The sequence below is a fragment of the Melitaea cinxia genome, chromosome 7 (assembly GCF_905220565.1).
Source record: "Melitaea cinxia chromosome 7, ilMelCinx1.1, whole genome shotgun sequence".
Lineage (NCBI taxonomy): Eukaryota > Metazoa > Arthropoda > Insecta > Lepidoptera > Nymphalidae > Melitaea > Melitaea cinxia.
In genome coordinates this window covers 15,935,554-15,953,761 of record NC_059400.1, presented here as the reverse complement: position 1 = coordinate 15,953,761, position 18,208 = coordinate 15,935,554, and the positions used below count along the sequence as shown (strand labels likewise).

The window sequence follows — 18,208 nt, the reverse complement described above, 5'->3', positions numbered from 1 at the left end:
GCAATAATGTTAATGATGGACACTTTCCATATCGTTTGGAAATATTGTAATCTCAATACTGCATTAAAGAGGATTTTCAGTTGAACTATATTTTTTGTAGTTGTTTAAGAACCTCTTCTATTATGAGATCTTTAATGTCTTCAAAGTGTTCTAACTGATAGTTGTACCTGTCTTAAGTTAATGTTTAATTGCTTAGTACATAATACTATAATTAATTCCTCACAAAGGTGACTGGGAACCAAAATCAGTATATTGATATTTTTTAATCATTTTCCATTGAATTGTGTTAATAACTGCTTAAAGTTGTCCATACTGATGTGTTGTTCCAGCAATTCTCAATACAACTGTTGCAGTTGCTTTTTATAACAAAATTACATACTAAACCTTAGAGAAAACAATATACATTTTTTAATTCTTTTATTTAATAAAATGGCACAAACGAAGGTAAGATAATATAGTACAATCTACAGTCAATCAGTAATCAAATGTCAATTTCACTTCAGCCTGTAATATCCCACTGCTGGCTATAGGCCCTTTTTTCCCCAAGTAGGAGAAGGATGTCATTTTATTAGCAACAAAATTTAAACTATTTTAAAAAGTATAATTAGTTTATTTATGATAACATTATTCTCAAAAATTATCATAACACTGAGATGATAGTTGAGCCTAAGTTATTTATGTATTTAAAAATTGTAAATACAATCAATTTTTCAACACCTCACAAAGTATATCTTGCTAAATGCAAGATACTTGTAATATTATGTCAAATCAAAAGTTACTTAAATATAAGAGATGATATAGTTTTAATGTAATAATTACTTGTACTATATGCGTGAACTTATAGTATTTTGAAAGTTTTTTTTGAAGAATAAAAATAGAGAGTACAAATATAAGAATCTAAAACTTATTACAAACTAACTTTTAATTAAAAAAGTCATAATACTTTACTATAAACTAAAATGAATGAAAATCATGTCATATTCAACACATGTCGAATTAAATTTAAAAAATATATTGCAGAATGTTATGATAAACATTTTTTGCTGCATACTCATAAACTACAGTCTGCGTCTTGTAACTGTTTTTCGAGTAATTTTTTCATTTTTTCAGGGACTGGTACTCCAGAATGAGCTGGCTTCGGTCTTCGATTCCAGGACGCCTTTTTAGCACTCTTAGTCACACTTCCAGGTAGCTGGGAAGCCTTCTGTTCCTTTGGTTTTGGCGTCGACATCTTTGGAACTGTACTCGTTCGAGTTCTACACTGAATAGTGCTATTAGTAACTGCAAATCATAACATAGTTTACTTTTTACTATGATTTAACTAACAGCAGTATCAAAAGTATAAATTATCTTACTTACCTTTACGTTTTGTCTCGGGGGTTTTTGCAGATGTTACTGTTTTTTTAATAGAAGACATTGGAGACGCTTTTGATCTTGTAGTTTTTATAATTTTACGCTGCACTTTTGGCGTGGCTTTAGGTGTTTCTCTAGGTGCCATTATAGTATATTATTTTTCAATTAACTTAAAACGTAGGAATCAAATATTACTTAAAAACAAACACACACATAATAATAAACAATGGCAAAAGTTTAACCAAATTTTCAAAATTATCAACGACATTCGATAATGTTACTAGTTACGTAGGTATAATGCATAAAGAAATTTTATTAATTAAAATACATTCGTTTGTATTTTACTTTTAAGCAATCTGAGGAAAATAGAGCTCTTTTTATCAAATATTTTTTTTATTAAATAATGATTTTAGTCTATAATGTCCACTATTTAAACTTAAAGCAAAATTTTACCGAGTTGCAATTCTGTAGGTCAAACATTATTTTAAAGATACGAGTATAGTAACCAAAATATCTTATTATAAATTAATTATAAAGAAATGAAGGGACATTACTTCTGAAAAACACATCATCAGTAATAATTAATAAACATTAAATTTCGTAGAAATAAAGAAATAGTTTTATAGCGAATGTCAGGTGTTTGTTAAAAGTAGTGTGTATTTTTATTATATAAATGATTTTATCTTATGTATTTTGATAATATTATTTAGTCATTGTTCAAAATTTCCTTTTAATGTCTCATTTTTATACCCATTTTTTTTTAACCTTCAATAAGGAAAAAGGTCTAGAATGGCAACATTGTTATCTATTTTTCGCGACGTCCATCTTTAATATTTGATGTGTTGTGTTGTTAAGAAAATTAACACAAAAATTGTATTATAATAGTTGAAATAAAAATATTGACAAATATATTTATTAACATCCAAGTAACGAGTTAGTTAAATGTATTGTTAACTCTAGTTAAACTGATTCGTTCATGTTTTTTTAAAAGTGTTTCATTATCGCTTGTTCTACTAAAAAGTTTCACTTGTAATTCGCTGCTATTGACCTAAGTGCTAATTGGCCAACCTTCAAATGTTTTCTTTAGTTGTGGTATAACTGATACATTATAATTTAACGCGTCCGTACATTTCGCGTGATTGTTACTTTTGTTGTCAAAACAGATGAATTGTGAAAATGGATAGATTAAATCAGATACGGGGCGAGGCGGGAAGCTCGCGCGACTTGACGTTGGACACTACTTCCCCGCCGAGCGAGGCCTTCATGACCGCCAACGAGAGTTCTTCCAAATATTTCTCGCTTTCTGAAGTCGACTCAACCTTTAGCATATCCCCGTCGAAGGATTCATTGGCGGCTGCCAGCAGCGTCCCTGACCGGGAGATCACAACGAACACTGAGTTGATATCGAACCTGTCTCCTATTCCAAAAAAGAGTGATTTAGATAGCTATAAAATTGGTAAGCAAATAGAGGCTGCTAATATTCTCTCCGGGGGTGTCAATATTTTCGACGATAACGATAATTCTTATGACGGTGATGAACTGGTGATAGACGACAATGGAATCGTTGAGGACGAAAAAGGTAATGCTGATGTAAAACTAAATGAAAATACGGAGTTTCCAATAGACAAAAGTGAGAATCTTGAACCTTTAGAAGATTCAGAGACAATACCGAGTAAGGATTCTGAAGTGGTGCTACAGATTGATGGAAAGAATGTTGATGCAATAGATATTGGCAATGGTTTATATTTGTATAGAAAGGCTGGTGAAGAGGAACTTGCTGCGGTGCAGATTATTGAGAATGATCAACAACAGCCTAGTTTTAAGTTTTTAAAAGTGCGGTGAGTCCCATTTCATAAATAAATCATTTTATTATCAATTTTGTCATTTATTTTGAAGTTGTAAATATATTATCTAATTTTATAATGTAAGAAATTATAAATATATTAAAATTAGTTTGTTTAAATATTTTTATTGTTTTAGTTATAATTTAAATGTGGGCGCTTCTGCAACTGAAACAATAGAATATGATATATTATTGTTTTCTAATGTTTACGCGAATTCCACTCATTATTATGAAACGACTATTTTGGATTTTATTGCAGGAGAACTCCTGTGACCATTATGCCGTAAAGTATCCGAAATGTCGGGCATCTAAAGAACTTAATTAACCACAAAAAAAACCGAAAAAGTTGTTTCATTATAATGGTTTACGACAACACAATGTGGGTCATCTTTTCTTAGAATATTGATATAGCTACTGTGCCTTTTATTATTTGTAGTAGATGTGTATGGAAATGTGATTTAGCCCATAGCATTCTTCAATAGACATGCATTGTCTTGTATATTTATGTATATAGTAAAAAATGTGATTAGCATATTCCTAAGGAAGACAACTCGATGCTTGTGTTTTAAGTAAAAGCTAAATGATATATGTATAATGAGTACACAAATATTACATTTAGACTTGAGGGGAGAATCTAACTTGACTAACAGAATGCAGGATTACTGCAAAGTGTATAAACGAGCTTGTTTCAAGCCTAAAATAATAATTTTTTAGATAGTAAATAAAGTAATACTTATATACAACTCAGAAATAAACCATCTCACAGTGTTCAATTTCACCTCTGCATTAGACATTTCCATTTGACCCTGTGGGTCAATGGGGAATAGTATTCACCTTACTCACAGTAACAACGTTAGTTAGAACGAAGAGTATCCATTGTCAATAGTTTAGCAGAAAAACAAATTCAGTTTGTGTTTTCAGGGACTCCCAAAAACGAAAAAATCATATCTGTTTGAAAGTTTATGATTCAAAATACTGCTCCCTATCCACCCACAGTGTCAGATAGAAATGTCCGACCCAGAGGCGAAATTGTACACGTCTTCAAAATGTTACAATCGTACATTGTAACTTATTGGTGTAATCAAAGTTTAAACAAATTTATAATGAATACGCATGGACCATTTAAAAGTCTATAGTTTCTGTTCAATAATTAAAGTAAACTTAATGTGAATTATTTACATTGCAGAGAGAATGCTGAAGGAAATTTAGAAGTGTATGAAGAAATAGAGATTGAAATCCCAAAAGAAGTGGTATGTTTATTTTTATGTTATATAAATTGTAATATATAATGCAACTGTCATACATATATTAGTCTTATACCTGATCTGTGCGTACTTAATTGGACCCAAATATTTTCTCTGTAGATTCATACCTTTTTTTAACTACTAGTTTCTGCCCAGCAGGGACATAACCCACATTAAACATAATAGTCATGATGGTACCTAATTTAAATTTAGTAGGATTATATTATATCCATCTCATAAATTACTTCCTTCTTTATAATTTTTTTTATTTATTTTTTTCATTTTCAAACAGATAAAATACTTACGAAATTTTAACAAAATTTTGACACCAAAAGCAATATTTTGGTTTACTTACCAGATATGGATATAATGGTGTCTTAGGTTTTTAAATCTTTAGGCTAAAAATGTTGTACTACATTGTATTATAGATAGTTTCACGCATTCATGTGCGCGATTATGTGTGCGTGTCCTTGTAGCTATGCAACCATTATTTTTGTGACAGTGGACATCTAACACGTGTTTTTTCGCCTTTTTTTTTCTTGCGTAAGTTAAGCTTGTAGAGACAACGAATATATGTGCATGACAAGTGGTACAGTCAAGTAGACTTAAGAACTGCACTTTTGTATGAGAAAAAAGTCAACTAAATTGGGTACTGTTTCAATTTATTTAATTTTTTTATTCAGCTCAACATCTAAATACATAATTATTAAACTAAGTCTACAATTTTAAACATTAGCAATGGCACTTGCTTGGCATGCGTTTTAATTAAATGTATGTGCAACATCTAATAAAAATAAACTAAAATCTTAACGGTTACAAAATAACAGCAGTTAAATAAGTTTAAAACTAACAACAGCAAGAAGACAATTATTTATTAAAAATTAAAAACATTTTTGTAAGCACTAGACATTGTTGTCTATGATTGTATCCGCAACAAAAAAATAAAATAAAAAAAAAACTTAAAAAAAAAAACGTGTTACTCAGATGACCACCGTCACACCAATAAAGATTGCATAGCTACAAGGACACACACATATGATGAATTGAAGCAAATCAGGTGCTTTTCTTCTTGCCTGTTTAATAAATATTAATTTTTCTGAGTGAAGATTGTAGTTAAAATATCATTAATGGCACTCAAGAATAATGTAGCTTTCTACTGGTGAAGAATTTTCAAAATCGGTAGTTCCAGAGATTAGTTTCAAACAAATTTATAAACAAATAATAAACAGGATTTTCTCCTTTGTCAGTTATAAATATTTTTAGAACAGTTTGTATTTTTTTTTCTAAATTAATATTTACAAAAAAATACGAACTGTTCGAATCGAAAATCTAAAATACTATGTTTTTTTTTTAATTTTCAGCCTACCAAAGAAGGAAATCCCACTGGACATACTTCTTCCCATGTGCCTATAAAGGATATAAGTAAAATGATAAATGAGCCTTCAGCTAATAAAGCTGCAGATAAAATACATAAACAACCAAAGAATGAATCAAATATTAGTAGCGATTTGGGTTTAGAACCTAATGTTGCGGAATTACAAACTGATATTAAATCAGAAGTTAATTTAAATGGTAAAATGGTGAAATTTAATGAATCTCGTAAATCTCCATTAATAGGTACTTATACGCCTATGACATACCACTCCACACCAAATAAAGAGGGCATACCGTTAACAAAAACTATGGTTGATCAACAATTACAACCAAGTAGAAATTCAGACAATATTAAAAAAACTATAGAAGTACACACAGATAGTTGTAGGCAGAAGTTATGGGATACTCCTCCAAAAAATAAAGATTCAAATGAAACAGCTAAGACACCAGAAATTGGTAACACCAAGGAAATTGTAGAAAATGCAGTAGTAGCTTCTGATGTAGCTCAAGAAGATATCAAACAAAAAGAACCCAAAAATGAAACTAATACCAAAGCTATTGATTCCGAAGCTAATAACGAACCTGTCAAAGAAAAAACCATATTAAATGATGTAAACGTTAGAGAAAATGTAGAAAATGAGGAGTCACAAAAAGGAGTAAAAACTGAAAACAAATCAGAACTTGAAAATGAAGTAAATGAAACAGTAGAAGAAATTTCATCAAAGGAAAAAGAAATAGTAGTAGAAGATGTTGATAAAAATAAAGTTTCTGTTGAAGAAAACATCAGTGAAAACACAAAAATATCTCAAAATGATGAAGTAAAAAATCAGTTAGATGAAAAAAGTTTTTCAGTGGCTGATAAAGTTGAAATGAAGCAAGAAAAAGGGAGACTAAGCGATTTAAACATCATAAAAGAAACTAAAGATATCAATATTCAGTTTGTTGTGACAAATGATAATGTCACAAAAGATCTTGCAGAAATAAATAAAATCGATACAAACTTTGAAGAAAAACCATTGTTCAGTGACACTGCCATAAATAAAACTATTGAAAATAAAAAAGAAGATAATTTGCCGGAAATAAATAGTGTAACTGAAGTTGAGAAAATAAAAAATTCAGAATCCCAAAGTGAAGTGAATAATACAGAAGAGAAGAAAATTATAGATGAAGTAAAAAATGATAATAAAATTAAAGATAATGAGAATATTATACCTAATAATGTGAAAATTTGTTCTCTTAACCCAACTGATGAAGTAACTGACCTCACTGATAAGCCTGAAGATAAGCTAATTAATGAAATCAATAAGGCAGAGGAACAAAGGGAAGATACCAATTTACCAAATACTACACAAAACCAAACCAGTGCAATTACTCTAAACAAATTAAAAATTAATAAAGATGATAATTCTATAATAGTTCAGACCGAAGTTACAAAAAACTCAGAAAAAAAGATTGAAAATGTATCCCCAAACGATAACAGCCCAATTTGTTTAACAGATAAAAATAATGACAATATAAAAGTTGATACCGTAAACAAGTTACAGTCAAAATGTAATCAAGATAATGGTAATAACTGCAAAATGAATGTAGAAAAAGTTAAAGAAGAAATTAATTTAACAGATGATAATAAAAATAAAAATAAATTAAACACACAAGGAAGAACTGACGTAGATATTGTTAAGCATGTAAAGACAACTGTATCTCAGCAGCTTAGTTCTGATAAATCGAACATCGGCGCAAATATTTCTAAAGATATCAGCAAAGAAAGTAATATCACACATATACCAATAAATACGAATAACCTTGTGGGTCCAAGAAGTAACGTGGAACAAAATAAAATTGAAACCAAAGTGGAAATTCCAAAACCTAAAGTTGTAGCTTCCAACAAACCTGTTAATAATAACAATAGTGCAGTTCCTTTTGGAAAATGGACCTCTGCCAACAGGCAAGAATTTCTGAATAAAATTAAAGAAACTAAAATACCTTCGTGCAATTCTAACACAAACCAACTCAAACAACCCAATGATTTAAATAGACGAGATGTTTTAAAGAAAATTGATAGCCAACGACAATCAGCCACCGCTTCTACGAAAGTTGTGGACCATGGATCCATGTCTAAACTGCCTACGAAAAGTGAAGTTGGTGTGTTTGTAAATAAAAGTAATGTAAAACAACACACAAGTAAACAGGATATGAGAATAGCAATTGCTAAATCTCAGCCTTCATTTGTAAAGCAGAAACCTATTGTCAATAATAAGAAATTGAACAAAGATGAAATGATTGATGATGTTTCAAGTAAAAAACCTAGTCAACGAAAGGAAATTAATAACCAGGACTTAATAGATAAGACTATCGAAGATATTATTAACAGGTCTACTGTAACAAAGGGCACGGCTGAAAACATTGGAGAAAAAGTAGTCAATATGACTGGTACAGACTCTTCTTCATTAGATGATATCGAAAAGAAGATGAATGAATTGCATGGAATTCCGTACGAAGAGCGGACACCACATGAAGTACATAATAAACCCATTGGTAATGATACAAAAAATAGTATTAAAAATGAGAAAGACAAAATGCCAAATCTTGTACCATTTAAAAATAAAGATCAGCTCATTATTGTGAATGAAAAAGAACCAGTTGAACTTTCAGATGAGGAAATAATCGAACATGAGCCTATAACGGGTGATATCGATGCCAACAAACACAATTTAGTTTCTTTATTATCCACTCAAGATAAAATCCCAATTGAATCTAGGAAAGACGCAATAATTACAGAAAAGGATTTTGACAAATTTGCTAGAAGAAATTCTATTACTTTTGAAAATTGTTTAACTATGAGCTTTGATGGTAAAGAGCCTCATAACGTTATACAAACAGTAGTAGAAAAAGATCCTACTGTAAAAAAATTATCTAGAAATGAATTAATGCTTGCTGAATCTAAAGCAAAGTCTACAAGTAAACAATTAAATATTGCAATGCGTCATAATAACCAAATAAGTAAAATCCCAACTTGCGTAAAAACAGTAACTGAAGAAGACACTCTTACCAAGAATTATCAATCTAAAGTGCAGATTGCTTATCAATCTGTCCTTTCAGCCAAGCGGAATATGGAGCAAATTACAATCATTGAAGATAAGCCAGTGAAAGTTGTATACATGGACACAAATGTGGAATATACGGCGACACAATTAAATGTTCAAGGGCAGGAATTATCGCCTCTTAAGAAACAGTCGTCAGAATCCTCGGACGTACATAGTGCATCGGAATCTTTAGATTCAGATGCAATAGAATCACAGAACGAAATCAAGTGTCAAGATGATACTAAGTTCAAAATTAAACATCAAAGAAAGCAAGTCTTGACACCAGTCAAAGAACCTGAGTTAGAACTAATTGAACCTTGTGATTTAGGTATCGAAACTTCACCCAAGAAAAAACGTAAATTGGAGGAAAAAATTGAGAAAACTTCCAAGACACTCGTGCCAAAGAAATCTTACCTGTTAAATCGTAATATCGTGGCAAGCGAAATTCCTAAGACACAAAGTATAATAAATACTACATCAAAAGAAATTGAAAATCATAGTGAAGCTTTTAAAACACATACTGATACTATATCAGCGATAGATAACTTAGTTAAAGCCGCTGAACTAATTGAAACACAACAGGCTGAACAAAAAAAATGTGTGACTAATATTACATCTTTAAATAATTCTCCAATCACGCCGATAAAAAGAGGGAGGGGTCGTCCCAGAAAGTATCCGATAGCCGAACAAGGCACAGATGTGAAAGCTCCTAGTCCACAGAAAAAACCTCGTTTAATAGACGCTAAAGCTACCAAAAGTTTCACAGATTCTGATGACAGTAGCGATGAGGAAATTGTTAAGGAAAACTGGACAATGGGTAAAATTAATGAGAATATTGTTTGTCCTATTTGTAATAAATTATTTAGATCTGAGAATGTTGTATTCAAACATGTCAAACATTGTACTGGCCCTTCGCCAAATAGATCTGATTCGGATAAAAGAAGCTCGATAAGGCGGAGGTACTCCTCTGAAAGAAAATCGCGCGATAGCAGATACGACTTTACGGACGACGACGACGACGACGATGATGATGTTGATGATGATGATGAAGAGGAAGAGCAAAGAATTAGAAGTCGTAAGTCTCGTCACTATACAAAATCTACAAATGATAACGATGATGTTATAGTGATAGAAGATACACCTATCAAAGAAAGGTTGGACAAAACTCATAAAGGAAAGATATCGGATCTAAAGAGAGGCATTACGAAAAATAAACAACATAGCACTAATAATCTCATTTGTGAATTTTGTGGAAAAACATTTAGACAGTTATCATATTTGGTCAACCATAAAATGCAGCACAAGAAAGAAGATACTAAAAACTCTGGAAATGAAGTCACGAAACCGATATTTAGTTGTGATGTTTGCAAAAAGGAGTTCAGAAAATCACAACATTTGGTTCAGCATCGAATTATTCACAATTCAGACTTTATGCATACAAGGGTACTTAGAAAAAGTTCTTCGGAACAACATGATACAACGAAATCGGTAAAAAATCAAAGTAACTTAAAACAAAATGATGATCCGAGTGCTGGTTTTCGATGTGAACCGTGCGACAAATCGTTTAGGAAGTTACACCACCTTGTTGAACATAGAGAAACTCACGATTGTGTAAACAAAAAAGGCACACAAAACGCACAAAATATCAATGAAGCTACTAAACCTTCATTAGCTCATTGTTGTGATATATGCAAAAAGGTGTTTAAAAAATTATCAGATTACTTAGAACATAAAGACCAACACTTAGAAACCAGTTCAGAAAAGTCTGATGATAAAAGTGTTAAGAGCTCCCTCTCGACAAAAGATATCATTCACGAATGTTCACTTTGTTATATGGTTTTTCCTAATGAGCACTCTTTAAACAAGCATACAATTATTTGCCAACGAAAAAAGAAGCAATCGGCGGCTAAGCAAGCTGCCAAAAAAACTGGAGAGGAAGAAGAAGCTATCGATGCCGAGGAAAGTAAATCGAATGAGACTGTTTTGGATGGAGTAGACCTTAAAAAGCACAATGAAAAAATGGAAGCTTCTCAAATAACTAAAACTCCTCAGTTGGATACTGATAACACTTCACAACACAAATTGGAATCAAAGGAAAACGAAAAGTTACTAGTTTTTTCTGATAACGATAAAAATGTATGTGAAGGTAAAGTAAATGATGTAGAAAAGAAGAACATCTCGGAAAACATATTAAGTGCTATAGAATTAATACCAGAGAAAAGACATAGTGACCAACCTACAGTAAATCCTTCCAAAATAAGTGATGATATCGAACATCAAGGAAAAGTTGAGATATTTGAAATTAAAGAGCATATCACCATTGTAGATACACCGACACTCAAAAAGAAATTGCCAAATAAAGATAAAATAGCTCCAACTGTGACAAAGAGGTTAAAATCTTCTAATGCACCACTGCCTGTCGTAGAAAAACCGAAACCTAAAGCGGATTCAAGTGATGACGATGAGATACGATACATGCTAAATCCCAATTTTAAAGAAGACCGCTGTCCAGAAGGCAAACTATTCATGAAAGTGAGAGCTAAGAAACGAAACTCTCTCCAAATAGAAAGACCTACGTCGAAAGATTTAATTAAAAGGAGAATTTCCCTGCAACACCCGCCAAAAATACCACGTCTGAAAGTAAAAGCAGTCGAACCGAGGCTATTCAACGCTCTACCGGTCGAGAAAAAGCTGAAACTTTCTAAACCAGAAATCTCACCTTACACGGATTCAGACGATAGTGACGTAAAATATTCCTTCCCGACGACAAATTTACCCGAGGTCGCCTCTAAAGGTGTCGATAAGAAAATTAAAAGACAGTCCTCGGCGACGAAGAGGAAATCGCTCAGCAGTATCGCAAAGAGAAAATCACTGGGAAAGCACAAAACGATCACACCAATAAATAAACCTAAGAAACGTAAGTGTCGTTGGAATAAGTTTCGTATAATTTTGTAATATATTTAAATGATCACTTTTTATTCTACGGGACTTACATGTACTGCAACGACGACCGAAATATCGGAAGTTTCTAAACATTAGTTGCAGTAGCCGTAGCGGTAACGGTAGAGTAAAAAGTGTTCATAGTGACTGAGAGTTTAAAATTTTATTTCTTAATGATGGTTTTCATAACACTAGGCACAGAAGTGGAACACCGCTGCGATTGCGGGCAGTTATTCAGTAGTGCGGCGCTGCTGTCGAGGCACACGACCTTAGCGCACACTCCGCCCCGTATCCGGCGCCGGCGCTCGCCCCCGGCCTCCGCCCCGGCCCCCGCCCCAGCCCCCGTCCCGGCTCCCGCCCCGCCCAAGACACGGACGAGTAAAGCTAAAGAGAATGTGCAATCGAAAAAGCTCCGAAGTGACGTTACCGACTCGAATAAGACCGTTAGTTTAGCAGTAGGGAAGAGGAAATCAAGTGTTAGTAATAGTGAAACGAAAATTAGGAACGATGCGGGCAAGACTGTTAAGAGCGAACCCAGCGGTAAGAAGCTGAGGAGCTCCGCTCATAGAGGCGTGCCCGTACCGGAGAAGATGAGAAAGCTTATGGAGAAGACGAAAAAGTAACCATTTTGGTATTTGTGGAGTTACGGACTGAGTAGGAATTTTTCCGGATATTGTACGAAATGCTAGGCTAGGAATAGGGGTCGCTAGTATGTAGATAAAATCACGCATCACAAGCGCTCACAATGATGTAACAGACGGACCATTGTTTAATAGATATATTTTTCCTATTTCGGCATGTTTAAGATACACCAAATGACAAATATTTTTATCGCGGTTTGGAGCGTTCGGTCTTGTCTATATGTAAATTTGCGAATTTGAGAATCATATATATAGGTATATATTTTGTCAATTTGTTTATTATAGATATAGATATATGATGTGAAAGAGTAAATATTTATATTTGTGTTAGTTATAAGAATTATTTTCATTTTTTTTTATTTTTTTTCAGCACTGTGGTTATTAATAGTGCTAAAATCGTTAACACTGTGTTTACAATAAATTCTAAAAGCACCTACAACATCTTGGTTGATAATTATTTGAATTGTTCTTGTTAAATGTATAAACAACAAAAAAAAATTGAAAATATATGATTAAAACAACTGATTAAAACCACAACAACCACGAAAACATCTGATTTTCTATATGTACCGCGTTATACTTACATTTCAATTTTTGATATATATATTTTTTGAATATTTGCTTTAGTCTTTTTATATATTGAATGGAAATACAATCTTCAAGCTTGATTAACCATTATGTTCTAATAATTTGGAACATTCAGCTACTTTTGTTGCTATAATTATATTTTTAGTAGTGTACTGTATTGAATCTTCATTTTTATTGTCGTTCAATGATCTCTTAATTTCAAATTGATCACAAGCACTGATATTCGCCTGCATAAGCACAATTTTAAAATGAAATTAATTTAAAGTAAAATAGAGCAAGCAATGACATCGCAAAGTATTGAAGAGAGACAAGTAAAATTTGATTTAATTGTTGTGGTACTTACTGTTGACTAGTACCTAAACACTTTCCCGAATATTATTGTCTTTGATAGGGCTGTCATCCAGCTGGAGTTTTTCGAATTTCGCTTAATTTGGAGGGCTGGAATACCTCCAGATAGAGCGCATTTTAAAATAGATTTGTAAAATCCAAACACTTGGTTAGGACAAATGTTGTCAAATAATCGTCAATATGCAATTAATTTAAAATAATTACGTAACAAATTTTTATTTTTCTGATAATGTAGAATAAGCAAAAAATCGATTTTACACAAATGTCCAGTGGATGCAAAATATTTTGTGCAGCTTGAGAAATATACGATGGCAGCTCTATCTCTGATCAAACTTTCTAAGGGCAGGGTATATGGAACATGATGAAATAAACATATCGGAAGTTTCATTTGTAATCAATATATTTGTTATGTATAATGATAATTGAGGATATACGATGAGCTTATAGGAAACGTTTTATTGTTTTTTTCGAGAAATTGTGATTTTGCAATAGCAAATTGAAGAGCTTCCCAATTTTGGATTGGTCCCCAGACGCTTTGTAGTATATTTTGAATTACTGACGTAAGGTGTAGTATGTTGATGTTACATGAAAAGAACCGTGATCAATTTAAACCCTCAATTTGGAAGATATTTAATATACGATTACTAGATAATATTCAAAAACGTATTTTGGGAAATATTTCATGATACATAGATATTGAATAGTAAATTTTACATTTTATTATTATAGTTAAACTGACCACACCATGTAGTAATGTCTTGGATTTTCTTCATAATTTTCTAGGAAAATAGGACCAAATTTTATGAGAAATCGTTTGTAATGGTAATAATATATACTGTTTTTAATTTTAATTATTAACGTTTATCTGCTCTCGTGACTAACATTGGAATTATATGTTATTGTTAGAAGTAATGAGTAGTGTGTCGTAAAATGAGTAAGAGCATTTAACATAGATTTTATATATGTAGATGATATCATTATTTTTAATATGATGCAATTTTCATTGATGGGTTAAAATAAATTGTCATAAAATGTGCTGTTTACTTTAAAGATTCATAGTTAAAGGTGTTTTATTAAAATATTCTGTGTTTTGTATGTTTAAGAGATATAATTTGTAGTAATTTTTGACAATAAATAATTACATACTGAAAGTGTATTTTAAATTAACGTTAATATACAATATATATTATAAGCAGTTTATTTATCCTCTTTCGCAAATAATATCGACAATACTGGCTTCCATCAATTGTGGATCGACGCATCTTATTTGAGCCGATGCTAAAGCATCTTCAAGTAAAGCATTAAGCAACCTCTCATCATTTCCCATACATGAGAGCCTCTGTTGTAGAAAATGTACGTCCACTTGCAGCTGTTGCAATCCATGTCGACTAAAAGTACGTAATCTGACACATTCAACTAAAGCTTTTAAAGCTACCTTTAATGCTCCATTTGAGAGTGCAGCGCGATCGGCACCAGCCGGACTGAAAACTTCTATTCGTTCTGAGAATATTCTATTTATAGGTGAGAAAGAAGACGGTGCTCTAGACCATATAGTTCGTCGGCTAGAGTCACTGGAAGGTTTTACGCTTGTAGGGAAGAGTTGTGACGCAGCGCTGTCGGCACTCGCAAGTGTTTCTACCACTCTTCGACAGACTGCTCTCGGACCTCTTGGTTCTGGAGCCCGCAGCCAGTCTCTGGCGAGAACGGAAACTCGAAGCATTTGCGCGGCCGTCTGTCCTATAAAAACGACTTCGGAGTCTAAGGCGGTTTGGGCAGCTGTGGACAAATGAACCATTACACTATTTGTATCCTTCTTGTCAATAGCTAGTCCTGGAGCAGATTCTTCCATAAGTTTTAGAAGGTGACTATGTAATGTTGTTACCCCACTTTCTTGCATTTCTAAACATAACTTTGCTAGTATTAGAAGAAGTTCAAAAGATATGTTATTAGACGTCTCTAATGAAGCCATATTTTTAACCATTTCAGAAAGATTGATCAATGACTCCGATATAACTGTCCAACAAGCATCAGCTACAGCTTTGCCACACCAGCTTTTTAAACCAAATGAAAGTTTGTTTTGAAGGAATGCCATTAAATCCAATAATGAAGCTTGAATTTTCTGCATTAAATGAATTTGCAGGGAATTAAGAATATCTTTAAGATCAGCGCTTTCTGTGCCTTTGCTGGCTAATGATTGCCTCACTCTCATTAAGTTTTCTTTAAATTGTAATTGAATAGTTTCATACTGCAGTGTAGCTTTATGTTTGATGCATTGTATAACAACATCCAAGGCTTTATTAGAAACAGGTTCACTAGAAATAATCTCAGACATTGCTTGAAGCTTACGAAAGAATTTGTCTAGACCTCTAATTAATATCTCAGTACCTATATTTTCAGGTCTCTTGACATTCTCTTCAAAAAGATGAAAAACTTGTGTCATAATTTTATCAGCAAATTCAGGGAGGTTGACCATCTCCTTATCTTCAAATAGGTCATGATAACATGATATTATAATGCCCAAATCTGCTAACAATGTGTTATTGCATTTTTCGACCCATTCCAATATATCAGCACTATCAACAATGCTGTTTAAATTCTTCAAATGTTGGTCTAAGCGATTCTCGGCAGATGTTAAAAATATATCTTGCAATGACGAGTCTGTTTCTTGTAACAGTCTTAGCAGACCCACACTTTCAGCTAGTTCAGATGCTGACGTATCTGGCGTTAGTAGTCTTTCCCTAAGAGTCTTCTTGAGATCACAAATAATTTCAGAACATTCAGTTTGTATGCTTTGAAAAGACGGCTGATTACCATATTTCTGCAGGACTCTTTGGGCATGCGTGTAATCTTGTACAGCGTCTGCATAACGGTTTTCTTGGATTGCTTTATTAAGTTGAGTGGGCAATAAGAATACGAACTGTAATTTGTCTAACAATTGACGAGTACTGCATAGTCTATTTACATTATTTCCACTCTCTTTTAAATTTTCAGATATCTTAGCACTGAAAGTTGTTATATTGTTAATATTTTCACTTAGTTTATTCATCTCTTCTTGCATTATCTGAAAATCTGTTCGCATTTTTCGAACTGTCTCAGTCGCTGATATAAATTTATTATAATTTTCATATACCAAAGTTTGCATTTCAGACTGTAAGAACTGACTCTGTGTAACTACCTCTGCCTCTTTATCCATCACTTGTCGTAAAGTAGCACATTTTAAGAGACATTCGAAATACATTTCAGAGTTGAAATTACTACCATCGATATCGAGAGGATTTTCGTTGTCCTTTGAAGATTCCTCCATTTCGTACGTATGAACTCTGTGTTTGTTGACTGAATTTATTTAAGAATTAAATGAATTGATTAGTTTTTAAAAATAAAACAGTAAACTTTAAAAAATAAATACATTCAGCCTTTAGCCTAAACAACATCAACGTCAAACAACGTCAATAATCAACAAAACGTCATTAATTAATGTCAAGAAACATGACATTTGTATTTTTTTCTTTTTGTATTTTATTGTAATATTTATTAAAGCCTATTAAAGTTTTGTTTTATAACAGAATAGTTATTAAAGTTATAAGTACAAGTTAAGAGTCTGTGATACAATCATAAACTATTTCACTAATGTAACATATATATATTTTTTATTAATTATTAATTGACTCGATTAGATATTCAAAAATTTTTGTACTACATTAGAACTACTAGTAGGACCTTCATCATTGAAATAAAATTAATTTCACTCAGTAAATCTAGTGAAAAAGTCTTGTTACACTCACTGCTGAAGACTATTTTAAAATTTTTACTGTTTTTTTTTTATATATCACTAGGTCGGCAAACAAGCGTACGGCTCACCTGATGGTAAGCGATTAACGTAGCTTAAAGACGCTTGCAATACCAGAAGCATCGCAAGCGCGTTGCCGACCCCCCCCCCCCCCCAGGAGCTCTGGTCACCTTACTCACCAACAGGAAAATAATACTGCTTGAAAACAGTATTATTTAGCTGTGATCTTCTGTAAGGTCGGGGTACTTTAAGGTCGAGGAAATTCCTGCTGTGGCCTACCTCAGTTGATTTGTTGATTGACTGTTTGCCAAAAGACTCTTCTCATATGAAAAAGAGTTTGAATGTAGCCTTGTTCTTGAGGATCAGTAGATATTTTTTAATCCAAAAGTTAATCGCTACGAGTTTTTAGTATATACCTACGTATTATCTATGGTGTTGATTATAATACATCATGTATTATTATGGTAACCACCAGGACTGAGTGCCGACCAGGGCTGTAGCTAGAGTCGAATTTGAGATAGGGCAGCATTGGTTACTGGTAGTGCGGAAGTAAAAAAAATATCATAATTGATCTGCTCCGGAGCACGGGCTCCTAAATCATGATTAAGAACAAGCGAACAAGATGGTTGAACTTCCAGATTTGGATGTACTGATCCACGTCTGAGTGAGAGTGAGATAATAATTAATTGTTGGGTGGGGTGCTACGAGTAAATATATACGATCAACAATAGTATTTTGATCATATTGTTTCTGCAAACTTATTATAATAATTAACATAATAATAAAAATATTCGGCATGTATATGTATGTATGCGTATGTGTATATTATAGATTCGCCATGTTATTAAAAATGCGAAGAACTTCGTTCAGATCAACCGTCTTTGTTCTTTTTTTTGAAAGGCCAGAAATACCTTACTAGCCATTCCACATAGAAACATTGACAACCTTTGAGGCCTACTATTGATTGCAGTTAAAGTTGAAAACGTAGATTCGCACGCTGCAGTGCT

General features: G+C 32.6%; 3 protein-coding genes across 3 annotated transcripts; 1 reads left to right on the top strand and 2 right to left on the bottom strand.

Annotated features, from left to right (window-relative positions):
• Positions 1-402: 402 nt before the first annotated feature.
• LOC123655034 lies at positions 403-1,575 on the bottom strand. The gene is made up of 2 exons (XM_045590882.1): positions 1,360-1,575; positions 403-1,281 (listed from the first exon to the last, which is right to left on the bottom strand). The coding sequence occupies exons 1-2, from the start codon at positions 1,496-1,498 to the stop codon at positions 1,052-1,054; spliced, it is 369 nt and encodes a 122-aa protein (XP_045446838.1). The 5' UTR covers positions 1,499-1,575; the 3' UTR covers positions 403-1,051.
• An 859-nt stretch (positions 1,576-2,434) lies between these two features.
• Positions 2,435-14,565, top strand: LOC123654912 (MATH and LRR domain-containing protein PFE0570w-like). The gene is made up of 4 exons (XM_045590768.1): positions 2,435-3,191; positions 4,383-4,446; positions 5,802-11,814; positions 12,033-14,565. The coding sequence occupies exons 1-4, from the start codon at positions 2,530-2,532 to the stop codon at positions 12,458-12,460; spliced, it is 7,167 nt and encodes a 2,388-aa protein (XP_045446724.1). The 5' UTR covers positions 2,435-2,529; the 3' UTR covers positions 12,461-14,565.
• Positions 14,503-16,879, bottom strand: LOC123655429 (vacuolar protein sorting-associated protein 51 homolog). Its single transcript, XM_045591242.1, has one exon. It carries the CDS (start codon positions 16,716-16,718, stop codon positions 14,616-14,618), a length of 2,103 nt encoding a protein of 700 aa, XP_045447198.1. The 5' UTR covers positions 16,719-16,879; the 3' UTR covers positions 14,503-14,615.
• Between the last annotated feature and the right edge of the window lie 1,329 nt (positions 16,880-18,208).